The sequence below is a fragment of the Cyprinodon variegatus genome, unplaced genomic scaffold (assembly GCF_000732505.1).
Source record: "Cyprinodon variegatus isolate N-32 unplaced genomic scaffold, C_variegatus-1.0 Scaffold1163, whole genome shotgun sequence".
In the NCBI taxonomy this organism is placed as follows: Eukaryota; Metazoa; Chordata; class Actinopteri; order Cyprinodontiformes; family Cyprinodontidae; genus Cyprinodon; species Cyprinodon variegatus.
Window position 1 is genome coordinate 174,580 of NW_015151616.1, and position 22,855 is coordinate 197,434.

Consider the following 22,855-nt stretch of genomic DNA (forward strand, 5'->3'; position numbering starts at 1 on the left):
GTGGGTAGAAAAAACGTTTCAGTAGACTTTCATGAGATAAGGAATGAGGAGAGAATTTTTTTCTCTGTGGATACCAAACATTTTGAAAAAATTAAAACCACTCTAAGAAAATGATTTAAAAAAAAAACTATATTTAGAAAATAAATGCTCAAAAAAGCAAAATTTAAAGCCTGGTTCTGCCAGAGGTTTCTTCCCAACTGGGAGTTTTTCCTCTCCACTGTCGCTTCATGCTTACCCAACATGGACAGGTTCTCGTAACCTGTGTTATCCAACTGGACTTCCATCTTCCAGGTCCCTAAGTGAAGCTCTAGTATAAGCTCACACAGTCCACTGGATCTCCCCATAAAGCTCAGCAGACCGTCTCGCTAACCAGCAGACAGTATGCTTCAGACTGACCAACTTCATCTATCTCCACCCCACCACCAGTTGGGGCGCCCTGTTCTTTACTCCTGTTCATGCATATCTATCAAAATTCAGCGCTATGTTTCCCGCCGAGGTCTGAGCCCCAAAGACTAAGTAATTGTATAATACATTTCTTCTAATTGTCTATTCTCTTCCTGTGAGTCTTTCAGATTGAAATGGCGTAACACACTATATCTTGCCCTATACAGTTATTAGGGCAGCCATAGATAAGTTCCATCCATCCATCCATCCATCCATCCATCCATCCATCCATCCATCCATCCATCCATCCATCCATCCATCCATCCATCCATAATATGACAAAATTCCTCCTATTTTTTACGTTTGTGTTTGAGTTAAGTTACAAACCACTCTGGGACAGATGCTAGACACTGCTAGATGTGTGTTTCAAAAGAAACAAGGTTGAAACAAAGAAATGCTACCATCCAGTAAAGCAAGGATAATACTAGGACATAAAAAAGCAAAAAGCAGAAAACAGAAAAGGTTGTGAAAGACCTTCAAGGCCACAGATTGAAGGAATGCAGGGGAGTGAAAGGAAAAGAGATACACAATAGGCAAGGAGGGAAGATAGAGGACTGAAAAATATGGAGGGCTTTCACGACCCACAACGGCTCTCAGGTTCTGTCTGATAAAGACAGCAGCTCATGGAGGAAGGCAGGAAGAGAAGAGGAATCTGCCTGATAACGGCAAAAACAACAAAAGGCAGGCTTCACATCAAAAGGCTGACACAAATGAAAACACACAGCTGTAATCTGCACTCTATCAGCCATACTATGGTGTTTACAGTTGGGGGGGAACAGCCCTGACGTAAAACTCCACTTACCAAAAGCAACACCCTGACAAACAGGTTAAAGGCAGTATCGACTGGGATAGTTAGTTTTTGTAAAGAACCAACTCTGAGCTCCCGTAAAGGCACGTATTTGCAATTTTACCAACTTAAAACTTGCAAACGTTGGTTAATGTGATCATACTCCTTGAAATACATTTTTATGTAAAAACCACAAACTTTAATGTATTAAAATAGATTTTTTCATATTCCAATACAATATTTCATAAAGTAGAATGTACTTGTATTCTTTATTTCTATTTTTTGTGATAGTGAGATTATTGGTATGTCTGTGGGTTTTTTTTATGTGTGGTGTGATGTTATAATATATGTTTTCTCTATATTCAGCAGTGATGTTGAATCAGGCTCACTGTATTTTAATATTTTTGCTGTTTAAAAAATAATAAGATAAAAGCTTTTGTTTCTATCAGTTTTTCACATCCAGAGACTAAATGCTTCTACAATAGTTTTTTTGTAAAACAACTTCGACTCAGCATGGCAAATTTTTTTAACAACAGTTTTAAGATTATTTGATCTAAACCACATTTTTATAACTACATGTTCCTGGGCGCCGTCTTGCTAGAAGGGGAAAGTTTGCCATTTTTTCTTGGTTCAGCTTGTATTATTCTCAATCTGTCCTTCCAACTAAAATAAGTTTCCCTCTTTCTGAATAATTTTTTTTCCTGCAGCATGACGCAGCCACTCCCGTGTTTCAACATGGAGGTGGTTTTTTGAGGGCAGTGTTATGACGAACAGATAGGGTTATGAGTTTTCTTATAACAGCTCCATATTTTTCAACTTTTTTTAATAAAATAAAATGGCATTTATATTTTTAATGTCAACAAAATATGAGGAGAGTTAAAAAACATATATTATATGCATATATTTGCAAGATATAACACGTTTAAGGAATGTACTAGAAAGCCAACGTTTTGAGAGACATTGCAAAAAACATTTTCTTTATAATAAGACAGGCGTTTAAGAAGTAACTGGACTTTACAGTGACATATAGCAAATCAAAATACCCCTTTAGTGCAATGAGTTAACATTCAAAGTCAGCACTGAAGTTGAAAATCAATTTGAAATACTACTGAGCAAACTAGTAGTTTAAAGTGTACTGTTTACAGGAAGACACCACAGATTGGAAGTACATAAATATTGGATGTAGAGTTTGACCAGGCACTGTGAAGAGGGGAGTGCAAGCAAAAAGTAAAAACCCGGAGAGGTATAAATAGAAAAAAGAAAAGCACATAAATGATGTAGCCATTTCTTACATCACCACAAGAGCACCAGACCTGCAAACTAAATCAAAAAAAGATGTAGTACTTCACTGTCTGCCAAGAGAAACCCACTTTTTTCCTCCCTTTCTGTTGTCTTTTTTAATCTAATTTCACTGGTAACAATTAGAACTCTGTGTCGATGTTGACTTTGAGCCTGTGTGTTAACAACATGTCCCCTCAGGTTGCTGGATTTTAGTAGGGAGGGTGTGTACGCAGCTGCAGCTGCATTGGGGACCCAAGGAATGACATCAGATGGGATGTCAATCACTGTGGAGAGTGCTGACCCATCCTTAAGGATAGATCTAAGAGTTTAAAAAAGACATTGTTTGATTTTTTTGGTCACTTCCAATAGAAGATAACATTGACTTGATGGTGTATTAACAGAGGATTGTGTTGATTTGCAATTAAGCTGGACATGAAACTCAGTTAAAATCTATAGAAAATAAAAGGGCGTGGCTCACAGGGGAAAGTTAATGATCTTGGATCAACCCAGATGTTGAAGACAAAGAATGAAGCAAGACTTTTAAAGCATTATGGCCTTAAATGCCTGTTTAAATTGTCAGACAGCTTGTGTTTTTTACTCTATTGGTATAAAATGCTAAATGCATTTGATTTTAAATGCATATCTAGATCTAGATATGTTAAAAAAAACAGCTGGTTTTTGGAATAAAGTGTCCCGATGAGCTGCTAAAATTCAGGTGGTGCCATACCATTAGGACACACAAAGAAAGAAGAAGAACTTGAACTGAACACTGAAAAGAACAGGAAGTCCATGTAGGGTTTTAGAAATACTTAGATAAATGAAAACAAAAATTAAGGAAAAACAACTATAAATCTTTTTTGAGCCAACCAGACACTGGCTCCAGTGAACTAGAGGTATTGTATAGAAATATGGCACAAAAAAATTATTAATGTTTGAGGTTTTGCATATTTTACAAAGGCGGAATTATTTCAATTAGAAAGTTTGGGTCTGTTATAAAGAAAACAATGTGTGGATCCATCATATGGGTGGATAAGATTTCAAGTCTGACTGATTGCAGAGCTCCTTTTGGGCCTCCACATAGTTATGATGCCAAAATGTTCATCATGCCTGTGGAAGGGACCCCTCCCTTCACTTAAGCGCTGTCTGATCTCAGCATATGAGGCTTCGGGTTTATAACACAATCCAGCCGCTGGATTTCTCCTCTTGGATTTCTGCCCACGTTGCTGTTGCATTCCAGCCTACAACACTCATGTACTTAGGCTTTAAATGCTGGATCTAGTTGTAGCGTCTGCCTCTAGGGGAGTGAATACTTCATCTATGATTTGTGATGTAGGCGTTCTCTTATAATGATGCATTAACTAGACGTGAAATGTCTAAATTACTTTTCAGGAAAAGGAAGAGAGACACAACAGGAAAGCATCAGAATCCCTAAAAGCCTCAGTCTCTCAAGATATTTGATCTACATGCAGTGACTAAGTTATGTCTATCTGAGCACATAGTTTAAAATGAAAGCTTCTCAGGACAAACTCTTAGTAGGAAATATTAAATTAAGTTCATACGTAAACAACGATTAGAAACCTGCAGCCTTTAAGCTGCTTGGACAGGAAGATTGAAGATCTAAGCAAAGCGTTATTAGTCTGTTTAACAGTTGTTATACGGATGTTGGTTCAACATCTGACAATTTGACTCGTCAGGCATTTAATGTTAATTCTATTTAATTTTACACTAAACAGGAATTCATTTGAACAGATTTTGAGGTAAATCGGTTGCATGTTCTCCCGAAGTTCTCTCAGGTACTCCAGCTTCCTCCCAAAGTCCAAAAAAATAACCGTTAGACGATTGGTGACTAAAGTTACCCATAGTTGTGTTTCTTATATACATATATGTTTACAAGATGTTCCAACATCTTTAGCTTCTTACACAACAAATTGTTTCCAGAGTTGACTTATTACCTGAACTATGAGTTAAAGATATAGTGGAGGATGTTCTTTTTCCGGATGGATCATCAAAATAAATAGTCTTACTAAATGTCAATTATTCTGGTGATATGTTTACGTAAGGTCGTCCTACATGCCCGTCCCTAGTTAGCCATCTTTTTCTGCGCATGCACACTTCAGGCGTATATGTGTAGTGAGCTACGGTTTCTACGGTACATCAACCCTCCATGACCCTGGTGGACCAGTGGTTGAAGATGGAAGGACACACAGCCAGAACATTTTTATGCTTTCTGGCTTTGAGAAAATCTTAGATTTAAAGAAGAGGGAAAGTTCTATTATATTGAATGTTTAAAGGTATACTATGCAACCGGTGTTGATTTTCCAGCGAGGCTCCCCCCAGAGGGCGAAAGTACAAGTGCACTGTCGTAAATATGCTCAGTTGTTCTCCTTGTTTCTCCCTCAAGCCAGGCGCGGTTGTTTTGAGCTTAGCAGACAGGCGAACGCAACGAATCACCATGTCTACTGCGGTAGAGAGCCGAGGGCTACTGCAAATGCAAGTACGGTATTTCCCCTACAGACCACCAGGGTGGCCGAGAAAACCTTTGTTCGACCTGAAATGACTCATTTAATCATCCAAAACGTTATGGAACACATTAATTAACTGAAAAATGTTGCATAGTATGCCTTTAAATGCAGAAGAAATGTCTAACAACATGAAAAACACATCAGGCCCCAATCTAAATAAGATCAACAGCAGATTAGAATGAAAACAGATTAGAAACAGACAACAAGTCTAGATAGGGTAGTAAATTGGTTATAAGGGTCTTTTGTATGAGTAAAACAAATGCTTTCAGTTCCAAAACACAACATGGAATAGTGGTAAACCTTCCAGGGATGGCCAATGTACTAATACGCTAAAAGACTCATCCAGAAGGATTAAAATAAACCCATCCAAAGCTCTGCAGAGCTTACTCACCTCAGTTTAAGTCGGTGTCGAGGATTTAACAATAAGAAAGTGATTAAGAAAAAAATAAGTTTGCATGGGAGTGTTCAAGGTTTAAAAACACCTCTTATTGCTGACCAGGAAGAACACAAAGGACTTTGGGAAAAATTATATTTTACGTACCGACGAGACAAACTTTACAAAGACGTCTGGCATAAAACAAAAACCTCATCCTGAGAGCCAAAGATGTTGGTGGTACTGCTTTACTGTTTAAGGATCTGGATGACTTACAGTCACTGATGGGAGCATGAATGTATTTCCAGAAACACATGGAGAATATTTGAATATATATATATATATATATATATATGAGTATTTGTGGCCCTGAAGGAAGAGCTCATCGAGGATGATCTACAAAAAAGATCTGTCACTGATATCATCATATTTAGCTGGCGAATTCTCAGTCCAAAGACCGAGCTTAAAGTATTTGTGGCAAATCAAATAAGTTAAAAATGTTTAAATTATGCAGCTCAGCATTATTTACTTGCGCTTTGAGTTTAATAAGAACACTTATGAAGTTAAAAACTCTGCTAACTGGCCCCTCCTCAGGACCTACTCGTCTCCTCAGGCACTCCTTTCTCATCTTTCCCGGCATCAGGGAACCTAATCTCTACCCTAAACTCCTAACCTCCCCCAGGCACATGGAGGATTTTAGAGAAAGGACCAAGAATGTGGCTGACCCCTCCTTTTTCCCCTTCATTACCAGGGAAGTGGCCTCTCTGACACTCCAAGTTAGATATCATTTTAACTGCATGGTCAATACTGAAATAAATATTAGCTCATAAAATTTGATGATTTCTTAATTGGTGTCAAAAAATCTTTACATTTTTACACCAAACATGACATACACTTGTTGTTGTTATTGAACTTTTCAGGGATGGATAAAATGGTTATGATTAGATGAAATTGGAAACTAATTACTTTATTTAAGGCCAACCCTCAGCGTCAATTTAGAAAAATCATATAATTATTTTGTAAAACCGAACATCTTCAAACTGCAGATTGTATTTGGCCTTTTTTTTTTAACCATTTGCAAACACCAGTACCAAAAGACAAGATGATGTCTAACAACAACTGGAAGGCCAGATTGCTTATGCAGATATCTCAAGAATGAAAGAAAGTAAGGATCTCAGGAACAGATGGCAAGTTTCTGTAGATCATGGTTCAATGAAAGGGCTGCTGGCATGGGAGGTTGTAGACGGTGGCCAACAGGGGCTAGTCCCTCTGTAGAATTGGTCTTGGCCCCTGTTATGGCCCCTGTTTTAAAAAGAAACTGCAAAGATTTTCATGTAAGTCAATTATTCTTGAAATAGCTGAGTATTACCTTGATATAAGCAGGTAGGTTAGAGAATTTGCAGATCTAATAAGATCATTTATAGTTAAAAGAACAACCATTGTGTTTTTTTATCTAATTATCTTGTTTTAAGAGTTCAAATCCTCCTTCCCTTGGCAGATCAGCTCTTATTTACCTGCTCAAGTTAAGGGCAAATACACTAATTTCAAGAAACTTTTACTTTTTAAAACAGTTTTTGCAGTGTAATCCCAAATCTGACAAAAGAGACACAACAACTGTCCCTTAGACCATTTTAATATTTCATCTTTAAAATCTACGTGAACAATTATTTAGAAATTACACGTTTGTTGCTCACTTAATAAACAAAAAAATGCACTCTTGTTCTGTTCTTTTTTTTGTGTAATTCATTGTTTATTTGTCCACATGCAAAAAAACTAACAAAAAACTGTCCCTTCTGGGAGATTTCATGTAGGTCTGCTGTTGGACTGTGTGTTTTTGTTTTCCATTCAGTTTGATGGAAGCAGCAGCTTCTCTTTTCCATAGTTTTGCCTCAATAAATAAATAAGTCTTAGACATCACAACCTGCCTCCTCGTCCAGTGACGATAAATCACGTAATGTACTCCCTCTAAATGAAATTGTGTTCAGTGCATGATTGTAACAGTAGGAAATGAGCAGGAAGAAGAGGAAGTGGTGATGTCAAGAACCGACTGCATTTCCTGTCCAACATTTTTCATACATTGCTCCAGCTGTGCCAGCATCGGGGAGTAGAGGCGGGACAAAATGAAAAGAAAGAGGCGAAAGAGGATTACAGAGGATTAAAACACGGTAATAAATAAAACAGTGAAAGGAGCAGAAGAGGATAAAACCAGAAGAAAGGAGAATTACTCAATGAAACAAATCTCTCTGATCTCAGCCGGTCTCCTTCACCCTGTTTCCATTTCCTCCAATTATTTCAACATCATCTTGCTCCATTCTTGGAAGTGTAAGAGGCGGTGTCTACGAAGCTGTCCGGTGATGTCATTCGCCTTTATGCTGTCCAGAAAAGAGCCCCCTCCACCCATCACACCAACCCCCCCTAACTCTTTCCTGCCTGAACACTTAAAACCCCACCTCAAACATTCCTAAATTCAGGCACGTTTTTGATTTAGCAAGATATGTGGGGCGTCAACTACCAACAACTCAGCTTAGTGTTGAAGTTAAGTCACAAAATGTGCTGTTTGGATGGACGGATTGATCTAATCACAGCAGTTTTTTTTCTGCTAAAAGTCGGAGAAGAAAAATTTCTTTGGTACTCAGATCTCTGCTTGTTGTCCTGTAAAGTTTATTTGTTAGTTTCTAATATATTATTGTTTCTTTTTTCTGTGTAGGTAAAGTTCACCTTGGAATTTTAAATGAACATGCTTTTGTCAACTTTTTTTCCCCCAACATAATAGTATCTATCAACTGAGCTACCAAACAACACTACAAACAGACTTTGAGGTTATACTCTGGTTTAGATTTATCAAAGGAGGAAAATATTTTATTTCACTTTTTTTACTTTGGTAAATGTTCTAAAGAAAACAAAAAAGGAAGGCCCCCTGAACACACTATAAGGACTGAAAGATGTTTCTCAAACAACCCTGACCTCGAAAGTGAGAATGGCAGCCATGTTTTTAAAAGCTACAAGTAGTTGCAGCAACAAGCTATTTTTTTAAATTTATTTCTGACTTAGTCTGTTTGGATTTTTTCACCAGCATTTGTCTAACTGGCGATTATGCTGGAACTACTTCTTAAATGGCTCTGTAAAATAAATAAATAAATAAAATTTTGCATTTTGTAATTCTTAGAGCCACTTTATTTCATCATATGGAAATCTTTCACTGTGAAAGCTGTGTGGTTGAAGCCTTTCACACATTATATCCACTTTCTTTCATATTTCTTTAGTATTTGAACTCATGCATAACGCAGAGACCTAAGCTACTATCAGCTTTTATAACTAAAAGCAGTTTGCCTATTTCTTAAGGACAATAAATCCTACAGGTTTTTCAACTTGCAACTAGAAAATTGGTCAGGTGGGGGTTTGATGATTTCCACAGATCGGAGGTAAATGCAGGGCAGCCTTACCAGCCATCAGCACTTTTTTACAGTAATCTGCCTCAGATTGTAGTTTCGGATACATTTGCTGCTCATCCCTTTCAAATATTATCAGTTAGAAGTAAAGACCAACTCTTTAGCTCTGTGACCTTTTTCACTGTTCATTTCAGTTAGATTCTTTGTATTTACTGAGTGTGACTATAAAAAGCCCAACAGTTGTTGGCTTGATGGATCACAGCTTGAGAACCATGACTGTAGTAATCACATGAACAAAGGCAAAAAATAAACTATTCTAGCCTTTATTTGACCCCTAAGGTTAACATAAAGATATTTTTAGCATTCTAATCTCAGAATCTTTGTAATGACTGAGCCTTTAAGAAGGCCCTAATGTTAAATAGGTTATTAAATTGTTGAAATTACAAAAAAGAAAAGAGGAAAACTAAACTGAATTAAAAAGACTTTTGTTCCAGTTTGGGTCTTCCTTTATGTTCATGATTTTGTTGATTCAATGATTCATCAACATTTTATGTAGCAACTGCTTAGATGGCTGGGAATTTAAACAGGCATGTAGCAGAAGTATTCCCACCTATTTAAAGGTTAAAAAACAATATCTAAAGCTGGTGATAAAAGGTTCTCTGGTCAGATGAGATGATAAACATTATTTTTTGTCCTAAATGAAGAACACAATATGCTGTGGAAAGCTGGGAGCTGGTGCCATGGTGCCATCATACTGTGGGATACTTTTCTTCTGCTGGGTTTCAGTTGATGAGACAATAAATGGCAGAGTGGAAAAAGAAAAGAAAAATTCACTAATAATGTTAAGCATGCTTGTATCCATATGGATAAGGCTACAGATGATGCACTTTACAGCAGGAAGATTCCAGATACATTTTATTACCATTTTTGATGATATGCAAAAAAAAAAGAAAACTTGTTCCTCCACAAATCAGTTACTCTCTAAAGAGACTATCTCTAAACTCTACATCTAAAGAAATTGCTACTTGATCTGTTGACTGATCCATTTTCCAAAATAAAAAAAAAAAACACTTGGCTATCAATTTGGCTTTGGACATATCTCAAGATGACTGGGAATCATTTTTACATAATATTACAACTTTGTATAAATAAATTAGTTGTAGATTTATCTAGTTTAAGAAAATCCACAGATGGTGTTGAACCCAACAGCTCCACAAATGGAAACTGTTTTTAAATATATCAATCATGGTGGATCAGGACTGGTGGAAAAATATTAAGGACATCATTTTTATAATACCAAAAAGAGATTTATCCTTTCTGCTAAACTTTCCACAGAACTTCTGGACTCATGCTTTTCATCCTTTGAAATAAACTGGATAATACTCGCTTTCACAATAGAAAAAACAACATCCACTTGTCAGGTTGGGTGGAGGTTTGGAGGACCCAAATGCAGAAATGGAAGCTGAAGTGGGATCTTGCCGTTTTAATGTCCAAAAAGTGGTAATTGAGGGGAAAAAAACAAAAATAACAAGTACAGAAAACCTAAAGCTAGGAGACATTTGGGGAAACACATATGAACAGCTAGGAAACAATGAGGAACAGCAAACAGTGACTGAACATGAGGTGTATAAATGGGAGACTGAACAAGGACCAGGCTAATTAGTAGACTGGGAGCAGGTGTGGACAGAGGAATCTAGAAAGGAGCTAGGGAGGAGACTGACACAAGAGGGCAACAGAGGATAAACAAGAAATGCATAAGAATTCAAAAAAATATAACCAAAAACAACTAGAATAAGACAAAATGGAAATGAAACCAATAAACCAGAAATTCAGAAAGACATTAATCAAAGTATAACTGAAAACTCAAAAAGAAAACTTAAACAGAACCAAAACGTGCTGAATCATGACACCAGCTTATGAGGAATGGTTAACCTATCCTATGAGATGGTCACTTATGGTGTTCTTGATAAGCTCATCAATATGACTGTACTTGGTCTGCCTTTCCCAACTGGCTGACTGTACCTTAATATACTTTAATATACAAGTAAAATTATGGTCGGTGTGGTGTTCTATGTATTTACAGTGTGCCTGTATTGGTGTCTGTTTAAAAACAATTAAATTACTAAAGTGTGCATTATAAAAAAATGTTTGCAGCTTCCCTCTGCATGCGTCAGTCCAAATAAAAATGTGTCAGTATGTATGGAAGTCCAGGAATGTGACTGTTGTGTGGGTGAGTCACATGAAGGAAGTTTGGAGGGAAAAGGGAAATGTGGGTTGGTTTTACTCCTTAAATTCCCATCAGCCTGACTCACTGTCCACTCAGCATAATGCACCGTAGATGCTGTTATGTAGCAGAGTACAGATAGTGACATACCCCTCAGATGAGTCACTGCCATCCCAGAAAGTCTCACCGATGTCATATAATTAAAACGGATGATGAGATTAAAAGAGTCCTGCAAGTTCTGACTTTTACCTCACTAAAACTTGTTAATCCATAGCTGGAAAAGAATGATATCCCTATGACTGAGCACATGCAACTTCATTACCAAGGCTGGAGAGAGGATGCTTCAAACAGCAGCATCTCAAGGCTGTTCCATTTAATGTTATAAACAATAATTTTGTTATCCACTGAAATTTTCTCTCCAATATGATACCTTATTAGATTTGCTACTTCCAACCCATAAATGCTACGCACACAAATATCCACACAGCTCTTATATTTTTGTCTCACTCTCTGACTTTTCCGACGGAACTATTTGCAGGCAATCTTTGCAGGACAGACAAACAGATCTAATAAATTGCACATGATGATGCGCCGGATTTAAACAAGGCATTAATAAGAACAGTCGCACAAATCTGGAGCAGATTCTTCATCAAGCGGGGGATGATGCTTTCAGATTTTCAGACTTCTCCACTTCTGCTGGTATCACTTGGTTGGGACCTCTCTGGATGGAATTCACACATTCCTGCAGGACAATGCAGACGTGTGACAGAGGTGATTATGTTGGTATTTACCTGAGGAATTATCTGCATTCTTGCTGGTCTCTCTCCCCCTGCAGACAAAAGCAGTGTTAAACATGTCTGCATTGGAGCAATTGAGAGGGGCCCTATTAACGTTCTCACAGCAGGGGTCGTGTAGGGACTTGGCGACACTCCCAGTTCATGATTTGGGTTTAGGGTCTGAATATGAACAATAATGTTCAGGGATAAGTTCTGCTGTGTTTTTATTAGTGTTTAGAACCTCAAAGGAAGGCAGCTGGGAGATTAATGTTCATATAAAGCGGTGAAGTTGTCTCTGGGTTACCTCAATCTGCATTCCTACTCTGCTTTTGACATGAACCATGATATACATGGCTAGATGCCTCCTTTTAAAGGATAGATATCGTGTGTATTAAGGAAGACTTTTTTCTTCCTTTTCAAATAGAATTATGGTCAAATTAGATTTAACCCTCCATCCCTAAAAAAAACTGCTTCTTTAAAACTTTTTTTCTACCAAAAATCCTGAGGATGTAACATTTAAATGACTCATTTGGGGTATTAAGGTTACACAAGAGAGAATTAAACTGTAAAATGAAACAATACAATTTTCTTCACACTTTGCCACCCGGGTAAAACATGGTGGTGGCAGCATCATGCTATGGAGTAAGGTTAAGTTTCTACCTTAGGTAACAAGAAGCAGAATCTGTTTTTGTTGTCCAGATTGTGCACATAAAAAAGGACTTTCACTTTGTTCCACAGACATTTTAAGTATAAGTATTTAATAAACTACAATATGTGTGGAAAAAGGAGGCTTGTTATCTTCTGAAATTAAAACCTCTTACCAGGTAATCAACATGCTCCTTGTTCAGCTCAGATTTTTTTAGATCATTTTCTATTGTGTATGTGTATTTTAATCTTAATATGTCATATTTTCATTAGCTGTCAGTGGAAAAACATCACAATTAACAGGAATAAAGGCTTTAAAACATCAATGTTTAACCAAGTAACCTGGAGATAATATGTACTACTTTAGATCAAATCATTTTAATGTGCTGAAATGGCCCAGTCAAAGTCGCAATGTAAAATTCATCAGCTGTTCTACGAAAAATTTATTTTTATTGAACTTGACTGAGCTTGATATATATATATGTTTTTATTATTATTATTATTATTACAAAAAAGTGTCTCTAGATGTGAAAACTTGCTGCAGGCTTACCCTAAAGTACTTGCAACTGTAAGCACAGGAAACAATGGTTCTAGAACTGACTTACTGGGAGGGATTAAATAAAAAGAATCATGCCGTACTTTTCAGTTTTTTTTTGGTTTTTACACATTATTGATGCTTTTAGATTCTCAGAAGTGAGGAAAAGGCTTTAAATGAAACTTCACATGCTGTGTTTCAGTGATCGTTGATGGACGATGAGGTCTGGGGAAACGGAGAGGAAAGGGAGGAGGAGGAGGATGGAGGGTGTGTGTGGGTGTGTGTGTTGGAGGGGTGTTCATTCAAACAGCTGAAGGCAATGGGTGGTGGGAAGAAAAAGGGGAGGCAGGGGTGGTCCTAATCGTGACATGTGTGTCAGTCTGTTGAAATGTGTGTGGAGACCTCTGTTCACTTCATTCTGCTGAGTGACTGAGGAGCACTGAAAGAAGAAGAAGAAGCCCTCAGACTAACTTATAGAGAAGGAAACTTTTACAGCGTGTAGAAGGGAAGGTCAACAGCAGACATCTAGGGCTTACTCTTGAATATTTTTTTCTAATTTGAAATATTAGTTTCTTTCATTTGTTGCATTTTTTCTGGCTTCTCCAATGCTTGGAACAATCACTTTAACAGGTAAGAGCCATATCTGTTTATGCCATAGATCTGTGTTCATTCATTGGACACCAATACTGCAGAAACTTGTTTAAGTGAGTTTTCCTCATATAAGTGAATGATGCCAAAAGCATTGTTGTGTTGAGGGCGTGGTTATTTTTTATTGTGTTTTCTGGATGTTGTGGCATGGATGAGTGATTTCAGTTGGAGAACGTGTCTAGGCCACTGGAGAACATTTTCTTGTAAAAAAAAATCAGTTTTGCCTAACTCTGACAGTATATTTCCTTCGGAAAAGCTTAAAAGGTTATTATCTTGAGTCAGTAAAAGTCCCTTGAAAACATTTCTGTGGGACAACACACTGCATCACATCATGTGAGGCGTTTTATTAGATTAATAAGAGTCTGACTCTCAGAAGGGATCTAGGGCGAGATTGGGGTGACTAGAATAAAGTGTTGACTATTTCCTAGGTTTAATATGTCTAATCTCAGTGGGGTTATTTAAAGTGAGCAGGACTGCATCACAATACATTAGAAAGTGGCTGATTTAGCAGAATGTTGGACGATCTGAGTGGGCTTTAACTGTTGATATCCTCCCCCTCTGCTCAAGCAGAGATGCTCTGACCACACCTTTGAGATGTCTGTGTATTGGGGGGATGGGGGGTGTTGCTGAGTATCGTCTCTGTTTAGGGGGGAGGGTGATGGAGTCTCCTTGCCCTGTTTTTAACTGAATTCTTTTGTTTTAAAAGTAGTTGTATACACTCTCTTGAAACAATAGTTGCCTCTTAGTCTCAGATAAAGGTGGGCTAGAACTGATCCTGCCACGGCCCCAACTGAAAGGCAGCATCAGTTCAGGTCAGACTGGAGGAGAGCCTGTCTCTATCTGAGACAAGCATCCTAAATACCTCATCCCTGCACTCACCCAGCAGTCGTTTCCGTACCTAGATACCTTCACATTTGCTCTTCCTCCTCCTCTCCCTCTTCCAAATATTTACAATCTGGGGACTTTGACGGTTGGTCGAGCAGGAAGATCAAAAAGATGGAGAAGAGGCCAGTAGTCTGTAAATCAGTGTGGTTCCTGTTTTATTGACCGTATAGAAACCCAAAGAAGTGGTCTGGCAGTTTTGCTTACAGTGTAACCCCCCCCCCTCTTTTGCAAACACTTCTATGTTCTGGAACCTAATTGAAAACAGAGGGAAGGGTGTAAATTTATGAACTTAGATGAGATTCATATGTTTTTTTTTTGGTTTTTTTTTGCAAAATCTTTGCAGCGTAACAGTAAAGCTATGACTAAATAACCTAAAAATGCTCTCCCTGAGAGAGAAATAGCTGCACAAGCTATGTTGTCGTTATTAAATCCTCCAAATTCACTACTTTAGTAAAGTTGCCAAACTCAACATTTAAACCTAAGCTGTGGCCAAGTTTGATAACGGAAAGGTTGACCAGCCCCCCTCCTTTATTTTCCTGGGGCCAGGGAGGGCTTGGAGGCTATTGTGTTTTTGTATGCTTGTGTCTGGTTTGAGGAGGGGGGGTGGGACCCCATCCATCCTGCTGTGGTGGAATTTGGGTCAAGGGGACTGGGACTTATTTTAAGGAGGGGTATAAAAGGGAGGGGGGTTGTCTAGCATTGTTTGATTTCAATGGGACATAGGCAGAGGCAAGAAACAGTTTAACTCAAAGTAAACCAACAAATTCTCAGAAAACATTTAAACTTAAACTTCATATCACAAACATTTTAAGCTGGGGTCAGCAGAATAATTGGCATTCCTCTCGAGGCAAATCTGAGCACAAGAGGCGGGCGTGTCTTTTACACATTGGATTTTCATTTTAATGAAAAAGATTAAGAGGGAAAATCTGAAATACTGAGTCAGGATAAAAAAAAAAAACCCAAGTTAGGATATTCTGTTGTTCAATCAAACAAAAATTATCTGAAACATTCTTAGAAAATAGTCTATCCCTGTAATTAAGAAAAAAGGATGTAGGTTGATGCAGATTTTGTGGAACATCGTCTCAATTACAGAGATTTAAACCAGAAAAGATTAGTTCTTATGAGAAAATCATGAAAAGATAATCCTGTTTAAGTTGATCTAATATAATTTTTGCAATTATATTAGGGGGCAACAGCTAATTTAATACTTATGCTAGCCTCACTGTTAAGTGGCAGATTAGTTCCCACGGTGAGCTTGGGTTAAACAGCCGCTAACTTGCTCTGTGTGTAATCCTGTAACCTGATGCCTTAAGCATAAATCATTCTGGGTTTTTTAGAGACCCCAGGGATTTTAGATGTGAAATTTCCCAGACTGTAGTAAGATCTGAGGAGGCTGTTCTTCCCCTCTGCGAACGCCTACATTTGTCAAAACACTAACAGACTGACATTTCGAATGTGTGGTTTACATCTGCTATCTCAGCTATTATTGCAACATTTGACCAACGTGTGTTTAACTGCTGAGGAATGCTTACAGTGAGATAAGTGTCTGTCTGGACTTTAAAAGCATAGCAGCCAAGCTCAAACACATTTTAGTGGCATAGAAATCTTAAAGACTGCATTAGTGTGTCATTTTTAAGTATGTATGTGAATTATTTATCTGTATTAATACTCTTATGCTCCTTCCCATTAGCGCATCATAAGTAATTACGACAAACTATTTTCAGTTAACCTTTTTTAGTACCTCGCCAGGGGGTCAGGTGCTGAACAAATACCTTATTATTTAAGGCTTTATATAAAATATAGAGTAAATTATTCCGAATCTGCAAGAGATTTGATTTCCTCATTAAATAAAGGTTACTGATGATAGTTTTATATGAGCATCATGGGGATGTCATTAGGAAACTTTCTACCACACAAAAGTGCACACAGAGTCAAGTAATAAACTAAATAGAGAAATGTGATCAATGTCTTACAGAAAGCTCTTTATTTTGTTTTTCCTTTCAGTTGGCCAGCCAGATGGTGTGTCCCTGGCTCAGAAGGAAGAGGCTCCAGAAAGTACAGAAACCGCACCAGTCGAAGGGGCTCCTCACATAAACTGCGAAAAGATGGATAAAGAGTCACCCACTGAGAATGATATTTCCGCCATTGAAGAGAAGGAAGCCCAGGAAAAGACAGATGATGCTGAGGAGGTCGGCTTTAAGAAGATTTTCACCATTGTGGGTTTGAAATTCACAGTCAAGAAGGACAAAAGTGACGAGACAGACCCTGTGACGCTGCTGACGGTTAAAGATAAAGAGGGAGAAGAGGTCAGCTCTACCGAAGAGCCTACACAAGATGGGAAGGCAGCAGAAGAGAAAACTCCAGCTGAAGAAAACCAGACCGAAGCATCTTCCGCCGAGGGAGATAAAACTAAAGAGGAATCCGCTGATGGTCAGTCTGAAGGCGATGCTACAGATGCTGTTAACGAAGAAGTCAAGGTGGAACAAGCTGAGAAAGAAGCAGAGACCACACCTCCACCCAAGGAGACTGGTATGTCCCCTTTCAGAAAGCTTTTCTTCGTGGGACTCTTCTCAAACCTGAGGAAGAAATCCAGTATCAAGAAGACGAAAGAAGAGGAAGAAAAGGAGGCTGCTGAAAAAAATGAATCAGCTAAAACCGAAGAATCCACTGCGGAGGATAAGGAGGTGAAAGATGTGTCAGAGGAGGCCGCAAAGGAGGAGAATGTTGTGTCTGAGGAGGAAACCAAAGAGGAGAATGTTGTAACAGAGCAGGAAACTAAAGAGGAGAAACCAGAGATTCAAGTGGAGGAAAAATCTGAGCCTGAGTCCCGAGAAGAAGCAACAAGCACACAAGAGGAGGCAAAATCAGATGCTACTGCAGAGGTTAAATCTCCTACTGACACAACTACTGATGTGAGCAAAGAAGAAGACCAACAGGCTGAATCAAGTGTTGAAGAGAAGGTTTCAGCGGAGGCAAGTACTGAGACTGAGCTACAGTCATCTCAGGAGAAGTCAAAGCCCCATGGCAGCCCCCTAAAGAAGCTTTTTACTGGAGCTGGCTTGAAGAAACTCTCAACTAAGAGGCAAAAGAGCAAGAAAGAGTCTGAGTCAAAACTCACTGATTCTGGGGAGCAGCCTGTGGATCATCCTCCATCATCTGCCGAGTCTGAGGAGGCTGCTAAAGTTGACAGCGGTCCCTCATCTCCCGAGGCATCAGGAGAGCATGCTGTTGCTGGAGAGACAAATCAGCTTGAGTCTAGTCAAGAAGCTGAAGGGGAGTTGTCTTCTGATGGTGAGAAGAAAAAGGATAGTGTTATCTCCTCCTTTAGAAAACTAGTAACACCCAAAAAGTATGCTAAAAGGTCTTCTGATAGTGAAGATGAAGGCACAAATGACAAAATAACTAAGTCTGCCACATTGTCCTCATCTGAGAGTGCCCCACTGGCAGAAAAGAGCATCGACGAGGAAAAGAAGAAGGAAGACAAGACCTCTGAGGAAGAGCCAAAAACGGAAAACACAGAGAAATTGACGAGTAGCACTGAGGAGACAAAAAAGAAAATGGACACCTCTCACTCCTGGGAAGCACTGATGTGTATGGGTGGACCCAAAAAAAGAACGAGAAAGACTTCTGACTCAGATGATGAGGAAACCAAAGCTGAAGAGGAGACCATAGGAGCAGAAACAGCAGAAGAAGAAGGAAAAGAAGAGGAGAAAAAAGAGGAAGACGCTCCTACTGCCCAGAATCCTGAAAATGAAGAAGTAGCTCCTGCACCTGAGCCAGTCAGTGCCCCTCCTGTGAGAGAGTCCCCTTGGGGCACCCTGAAACGCTTGGTTATGTCAAAAAACAAGCCCAAGAGTGAGGAGAAACCAGATGGGGCTGCTGACCAAGAGACTGAAACACCAAAAGAAGAGTCCTCTTTCTCCTTAAGAAAGTTCTTTGCTGGACGCAAGAAGAAGGTAATAGAAAAAGAGGTGTCTGCAGAGCAGGGCTCAGGTGAAGAGGACTCTGAAACCCCAGCTGTTGTTCCTCTTTCGGAGTTTGACGAACAAGTTGAAACAACACAGGAGACACAGGAAGAGGCAGCTACAGCCCAGAGTAAAGTGTCAGCTGAGGACCGATCGCCATCATGGATTCCAGCTAGCATCGAAGATGCAGAGGGTCATCATGATCAGCTAAGTGATATTCCAGAGGAGGCCGAAAATGCAGCTACACCCAAATCTGTTGATACTGACATTACAGAGGATGAAATCGAAGACCAGGTTATTCCTCCTAAAGGTCAGACAGGACGCAGACTGTCCACTGCTGAGGTGAAGCCCATTACTCCTGCTCCAGCTGCAGCAACCTCTCCTGTTCCCCAGGGACCCAGGCATCAGAGTGCAGAAGAGGTCATCAGTGCTATTGAGGTTCAAATCACTGAAATCCCTTCCCTGACATCTGTGACTCTAGAAGATGTTCCACTGGAAAACGCTTCTGCAGAAATTGAGTGTCATCCAGAAACAGAAAGCGTCAAGCCCATTGTCAACACTATCCTGGAGCCTCATGCACAAGGTGAGGCAGTGGCTCTCTGCACCGGTCTAGTAACCAAGGAAATTGCTGAGGTTGCTGTTGAGCAGACTGTGGGGGCCACTGTAGAAGCCTTGGGCCTTTTTGTTGATCCTGCTAACATTGAGATAGCCGTGGAGGAGAAGCCATTAGAACCACAAGAAGCTGTTGTGTCAGAGGATCCACTGATCCAGGCTCATGTTAACAAAGTACAAACTCTGGACCTTGAGCCCGTTGCTGACAAATTATGTGAGGTTGCAGAAATAGAAGTTGCCAATCGGAGCTATGAACCTGAGATTGAGAAAGTTGGAGCTGTCAGCACTGAGAACTCAGAGGTCATTCAGCCCGCAACGCAAACTAAGAACTCCCCTAAAACTGTTGCCGTCAATGCCATAGAGCCAGTTCCTGAAATCGCTGTGTGCATCCAGAGTGTAGAAGTCTCTGAGGTCACTATAGAGTCCAAGGAGGGTGCAGTGGACGTAGAACAGGTGATTGCCACTGTGGCTGAGGAGAACACCACCATAGAGGGGGCTGAAATAGCTGTCCCTAACGCTGTGTCAAATGATGACAGAGCTGTTATCACTGAGACAGTGGTTCTTGTCTCCGGAAATGAGAGTAAAAAAGATGTTAAACAAGAGATTGAGACCCAGAGTGCGGTCATTGCAGAGGCTGTCATCAAAGAGGCGGTAGATAAAGTTTTAGAAGATACGCCTCAGCCCAAAACACCAACAGCCTCCATCCCAACACCAGTCCAGGCAACAGCCACAACAGAGAGTGAGATTGACGTCTCAGCTGACCAAGTTGTCATCACCGACACCCCTGTTCCTGAGATCTGTGAGAGGCCACTGCAAAAACCAACCCAGCCCTTATGTGTTGCCATGGAGATCATTGAGTCCGTCCCAATAGAGGTGACAAAAACCATTGAAGAGGACTACAACGAGGAAGAGAAACCCAAAAACGATTTAAAGAGTGCTGTGGAGGTACAAGTAAGTGAAGATGTTGTCATTGAGGAAGAAGTAACAGAAATCAAAGAGGAAGATACTGAGGAGAAAAAAAGCAAAAATGATCAGGATGGAGAGGTGAATGGACCCTCTGAGGTGGAAAACAAGAAGGAGGTTAAGATCCTCATGCCAACACAGGTGGTCCTGCAGTCGGCTCAAGAGGTAGAAGAGCAGCCCATGAATGTAGAAACGGTGGTAATGCTTGACGGTGACAGTTCAAACACCAGCGCAACAGCTGAGAATCCATCAAGACAAAACAAACTCCCACAACTGACGGAAGAACCCCAGGAGTTCAATGAAGCTGCTGCTGCCAGTCAACCAGCGGACACAGACGAAAGCCAACTGGAGCAAAAAGCATCAGGAAAGTGTGCAGAGGTGATGGCGCAAGTGATCGAGGTGATTGAGGAAGCTGTGAAGGAGATCGAGCCGGTGTCCACAGAGATCACAGCTGCATCATGAGCAGGTAAAACTTGACTTATGGCATACAGTATATCCCTTTTCATTTTATGTTGGAAAACAAAGCAGGCATCTTTGCTGGTTTTCTCACAGTTTTTCTTTTTTTTTTTTTATCTGGGGGGCGTCATACATTTACAGGAGTATGGGGGGATTTGCACACCAACCAGATGAAAAAGCTTTTGTTCAGGCTTTGAGTAACTGTGGTACCTTTGATATCAAAGAAGGAATGCCACCATTGACCCTCCTCTTTGTAGTCTTGGATCTTAAGGGGAAGCGGTGTTTGTGAGGGGGAGATGAACTTGTGCTGAAAGGCTGATTATGATTCCTCTAGCCTCCCCCCCATTTTTCCTCCATCACCGGCTCAGCATGGAGTCAAGAAACCATGTCGAAGTTCGCATTTGTAGGATTCGATTACAGACTTTCAAAGAACAGAAGTTATTTGTCTTTGTCCAGCCCTGACTACATTAAGACTTTATACCTCCAGTACAGTGAGTGGTATGGCTTACTTTCCTTTAGGTACGCAGTCATGCTATTTAAGTGTTGAGAAATAGAATCCAACATTTAAAATGTGCATGTCTTCCTTTGATAAAAGCAGAAGATTTTGTCACACGGATCACATTAAAATTAATTTTACTGAATATACAGTCAAAAAGTATGAAATATTCATGTTTTTACACCACTTTTTAAGGCATTAATGCTGATCAGAAATTCAGTTCAAGCTCTGCATTACAGGTTTCACACAGGAAGTGCCTCCTCAATGATTTCTTGTGTTAAAAAAAGTATTGATGCTTTAAGGTCCATAAAACGGTGGGGCTCAAATCGCCTTGATGTTATTAATACATTAGAAATCTGCTTTGTTTTCCAATACAAAAGAAAAAAACTCCTCTACAGGTTATTTAATAAATGCTTCTTATATCCTAAAATGATCTTTTTTCTGTCTCCTTCACAGCTGAGAATGCAGCACCGTTACCTGGGAGACACACCAGTCAGTACCAGGAAGTGTGAGAGAAAGATAAAATGACGAAGGATGTTCTGTGGTGACACACACTGACCTGAACGCCGTCCATTCTGCCCAGAGAGACTGAGAAACAGCTCCTCCACTTTTTCCTGCCACCTGTCCTCCGACTCGCCCCCAGCAGCCCTGTCACAGCGCCGTGACAGCCCACCTTAGTGCATGTCCCCATCCCCCAGAAGCATCCTGTTTGGCTTGTTATCACACCTGTGTTCCTTCAATGACTTTCCATTGCCCTTGCCTGGTAGAGTGGAAGTGTGTGCATTTTTGTACGCAGGAGTGTGTGAATCTTTATGTGTATAGTGGCAAGACTGAGGTAGTGTGAGAAGTTGAAAAGATGGGTAATTACTATCATGTATATTGTATTTATATCTTGATTATTCATTCAGTCACACCATACATCTTTTTATTTTACTTATTTTGTTTTGTTTATTATAAGGAGACCACAATCTGCTGTCATGCAGCAGGTTTTACGTTTTAAACTGGACTCAGACACATTTTCTTATAAATTGCGTTTGGACTCATTAAGATTATATACGTTCAAAAAGGTTTCATATAAAGACAATTATTTTAGGGATTTTTAGGTAACTCGGTCATGGTACATGTGTAATTCCACAGGTGGAGCAGAGATTGCAATAATAACTGGCAGAAATGCATCACACTCTTGAATTGCTGACAATGTGTGCTTCACTCTGCATCCCGACTTAATATTTCATGAGATTCATGTAGATAAGAAAAATTCACTGCCTGATATACTGTGAAAAGACATTGTCACACATTGATATATGTAAAAATAAAATACTATGACAACACTTTAAGCTACTTATGTTGCAGAAGTATTTGCTGTGTTACAAAAAATATACAAGCCAGTATTTAACACTGGGTAGACCATTTAAAAAAAAAAAACACCAAACATGTTTATGGTCTCTAATCTTCACTCATTGACAGTTTTTTTCCACTTTCTCTTCATCTCTGCTTTCGCTAATAAGAGAACCACACAAATATACATCCTTTAATTCTAAGTTTGCTAGCCTCAGGTTGATGGAAAGCTAGTCCTTCTTGACCAAGCGTCATTGCTCAGGTTTATTAAAGCTGGCACAAGGGGGTGGGGGGGCACAAACCGGGCGGGGGATGACTGAGAGTCACATAAACAAACTTCATGGTACCAGAAATAAATACAAAAGCTCTATTTTTCCATTAATCTGAAAGCCAAATTGAGTTAGGATTAATAAAGGAGCTGTGGCGTTTCCATCGATCACAGGACCGGGACACCAGTTGCATCCAATTAGCTTCCCAAAGAATCCACACTGCTGCTTTGATTCAGGCATTGGTTTT

General features: G+C 39.6%; 1 protein-coding gene across 2 annotated transcripts in view; it reads left to right on the forward strand.

Moving 5' to 3' along the window:
• akap12 (A-kinase anchoring protein 12) overlaps nucleotides 1-22,560 on the forward strand; it is a 48,686-nt gene extending 26,126 nt beyond the window's left edge. The window contains exons 1-3 of one of the 2 annotated variants that reach the window (XM_015400943.1): nucleotides 13,387-13,606; nucleotides 16,514-20,515; nucleotides 21,458-22,560. In XM_015400943.1, coding sequence (XP_015256429.1) covers nucleotides 13,582-13,606; nucleotides 16,514-20,511 — 4,023 coding nt within the window. In that variant the 5' untranslated portion in view covers nucleotides 13,387-13,581 and the 3' untranslated portion in view covers nucleotides 20,512-20,515; nucleotides 21,458-22,560. Of the gene's footprint in view, nucleotides 1-13,386; nucleotides 13,607-16,513; nucleotides 20,516-21,457 lie in introns of those variants that run through there. The other variant, XM_015400942.1, reaches the window with a different exon arrangement.
• The last annotated feature ends 295 nt before the right edge of the window (nucleotides 22,561-22,855 follow it).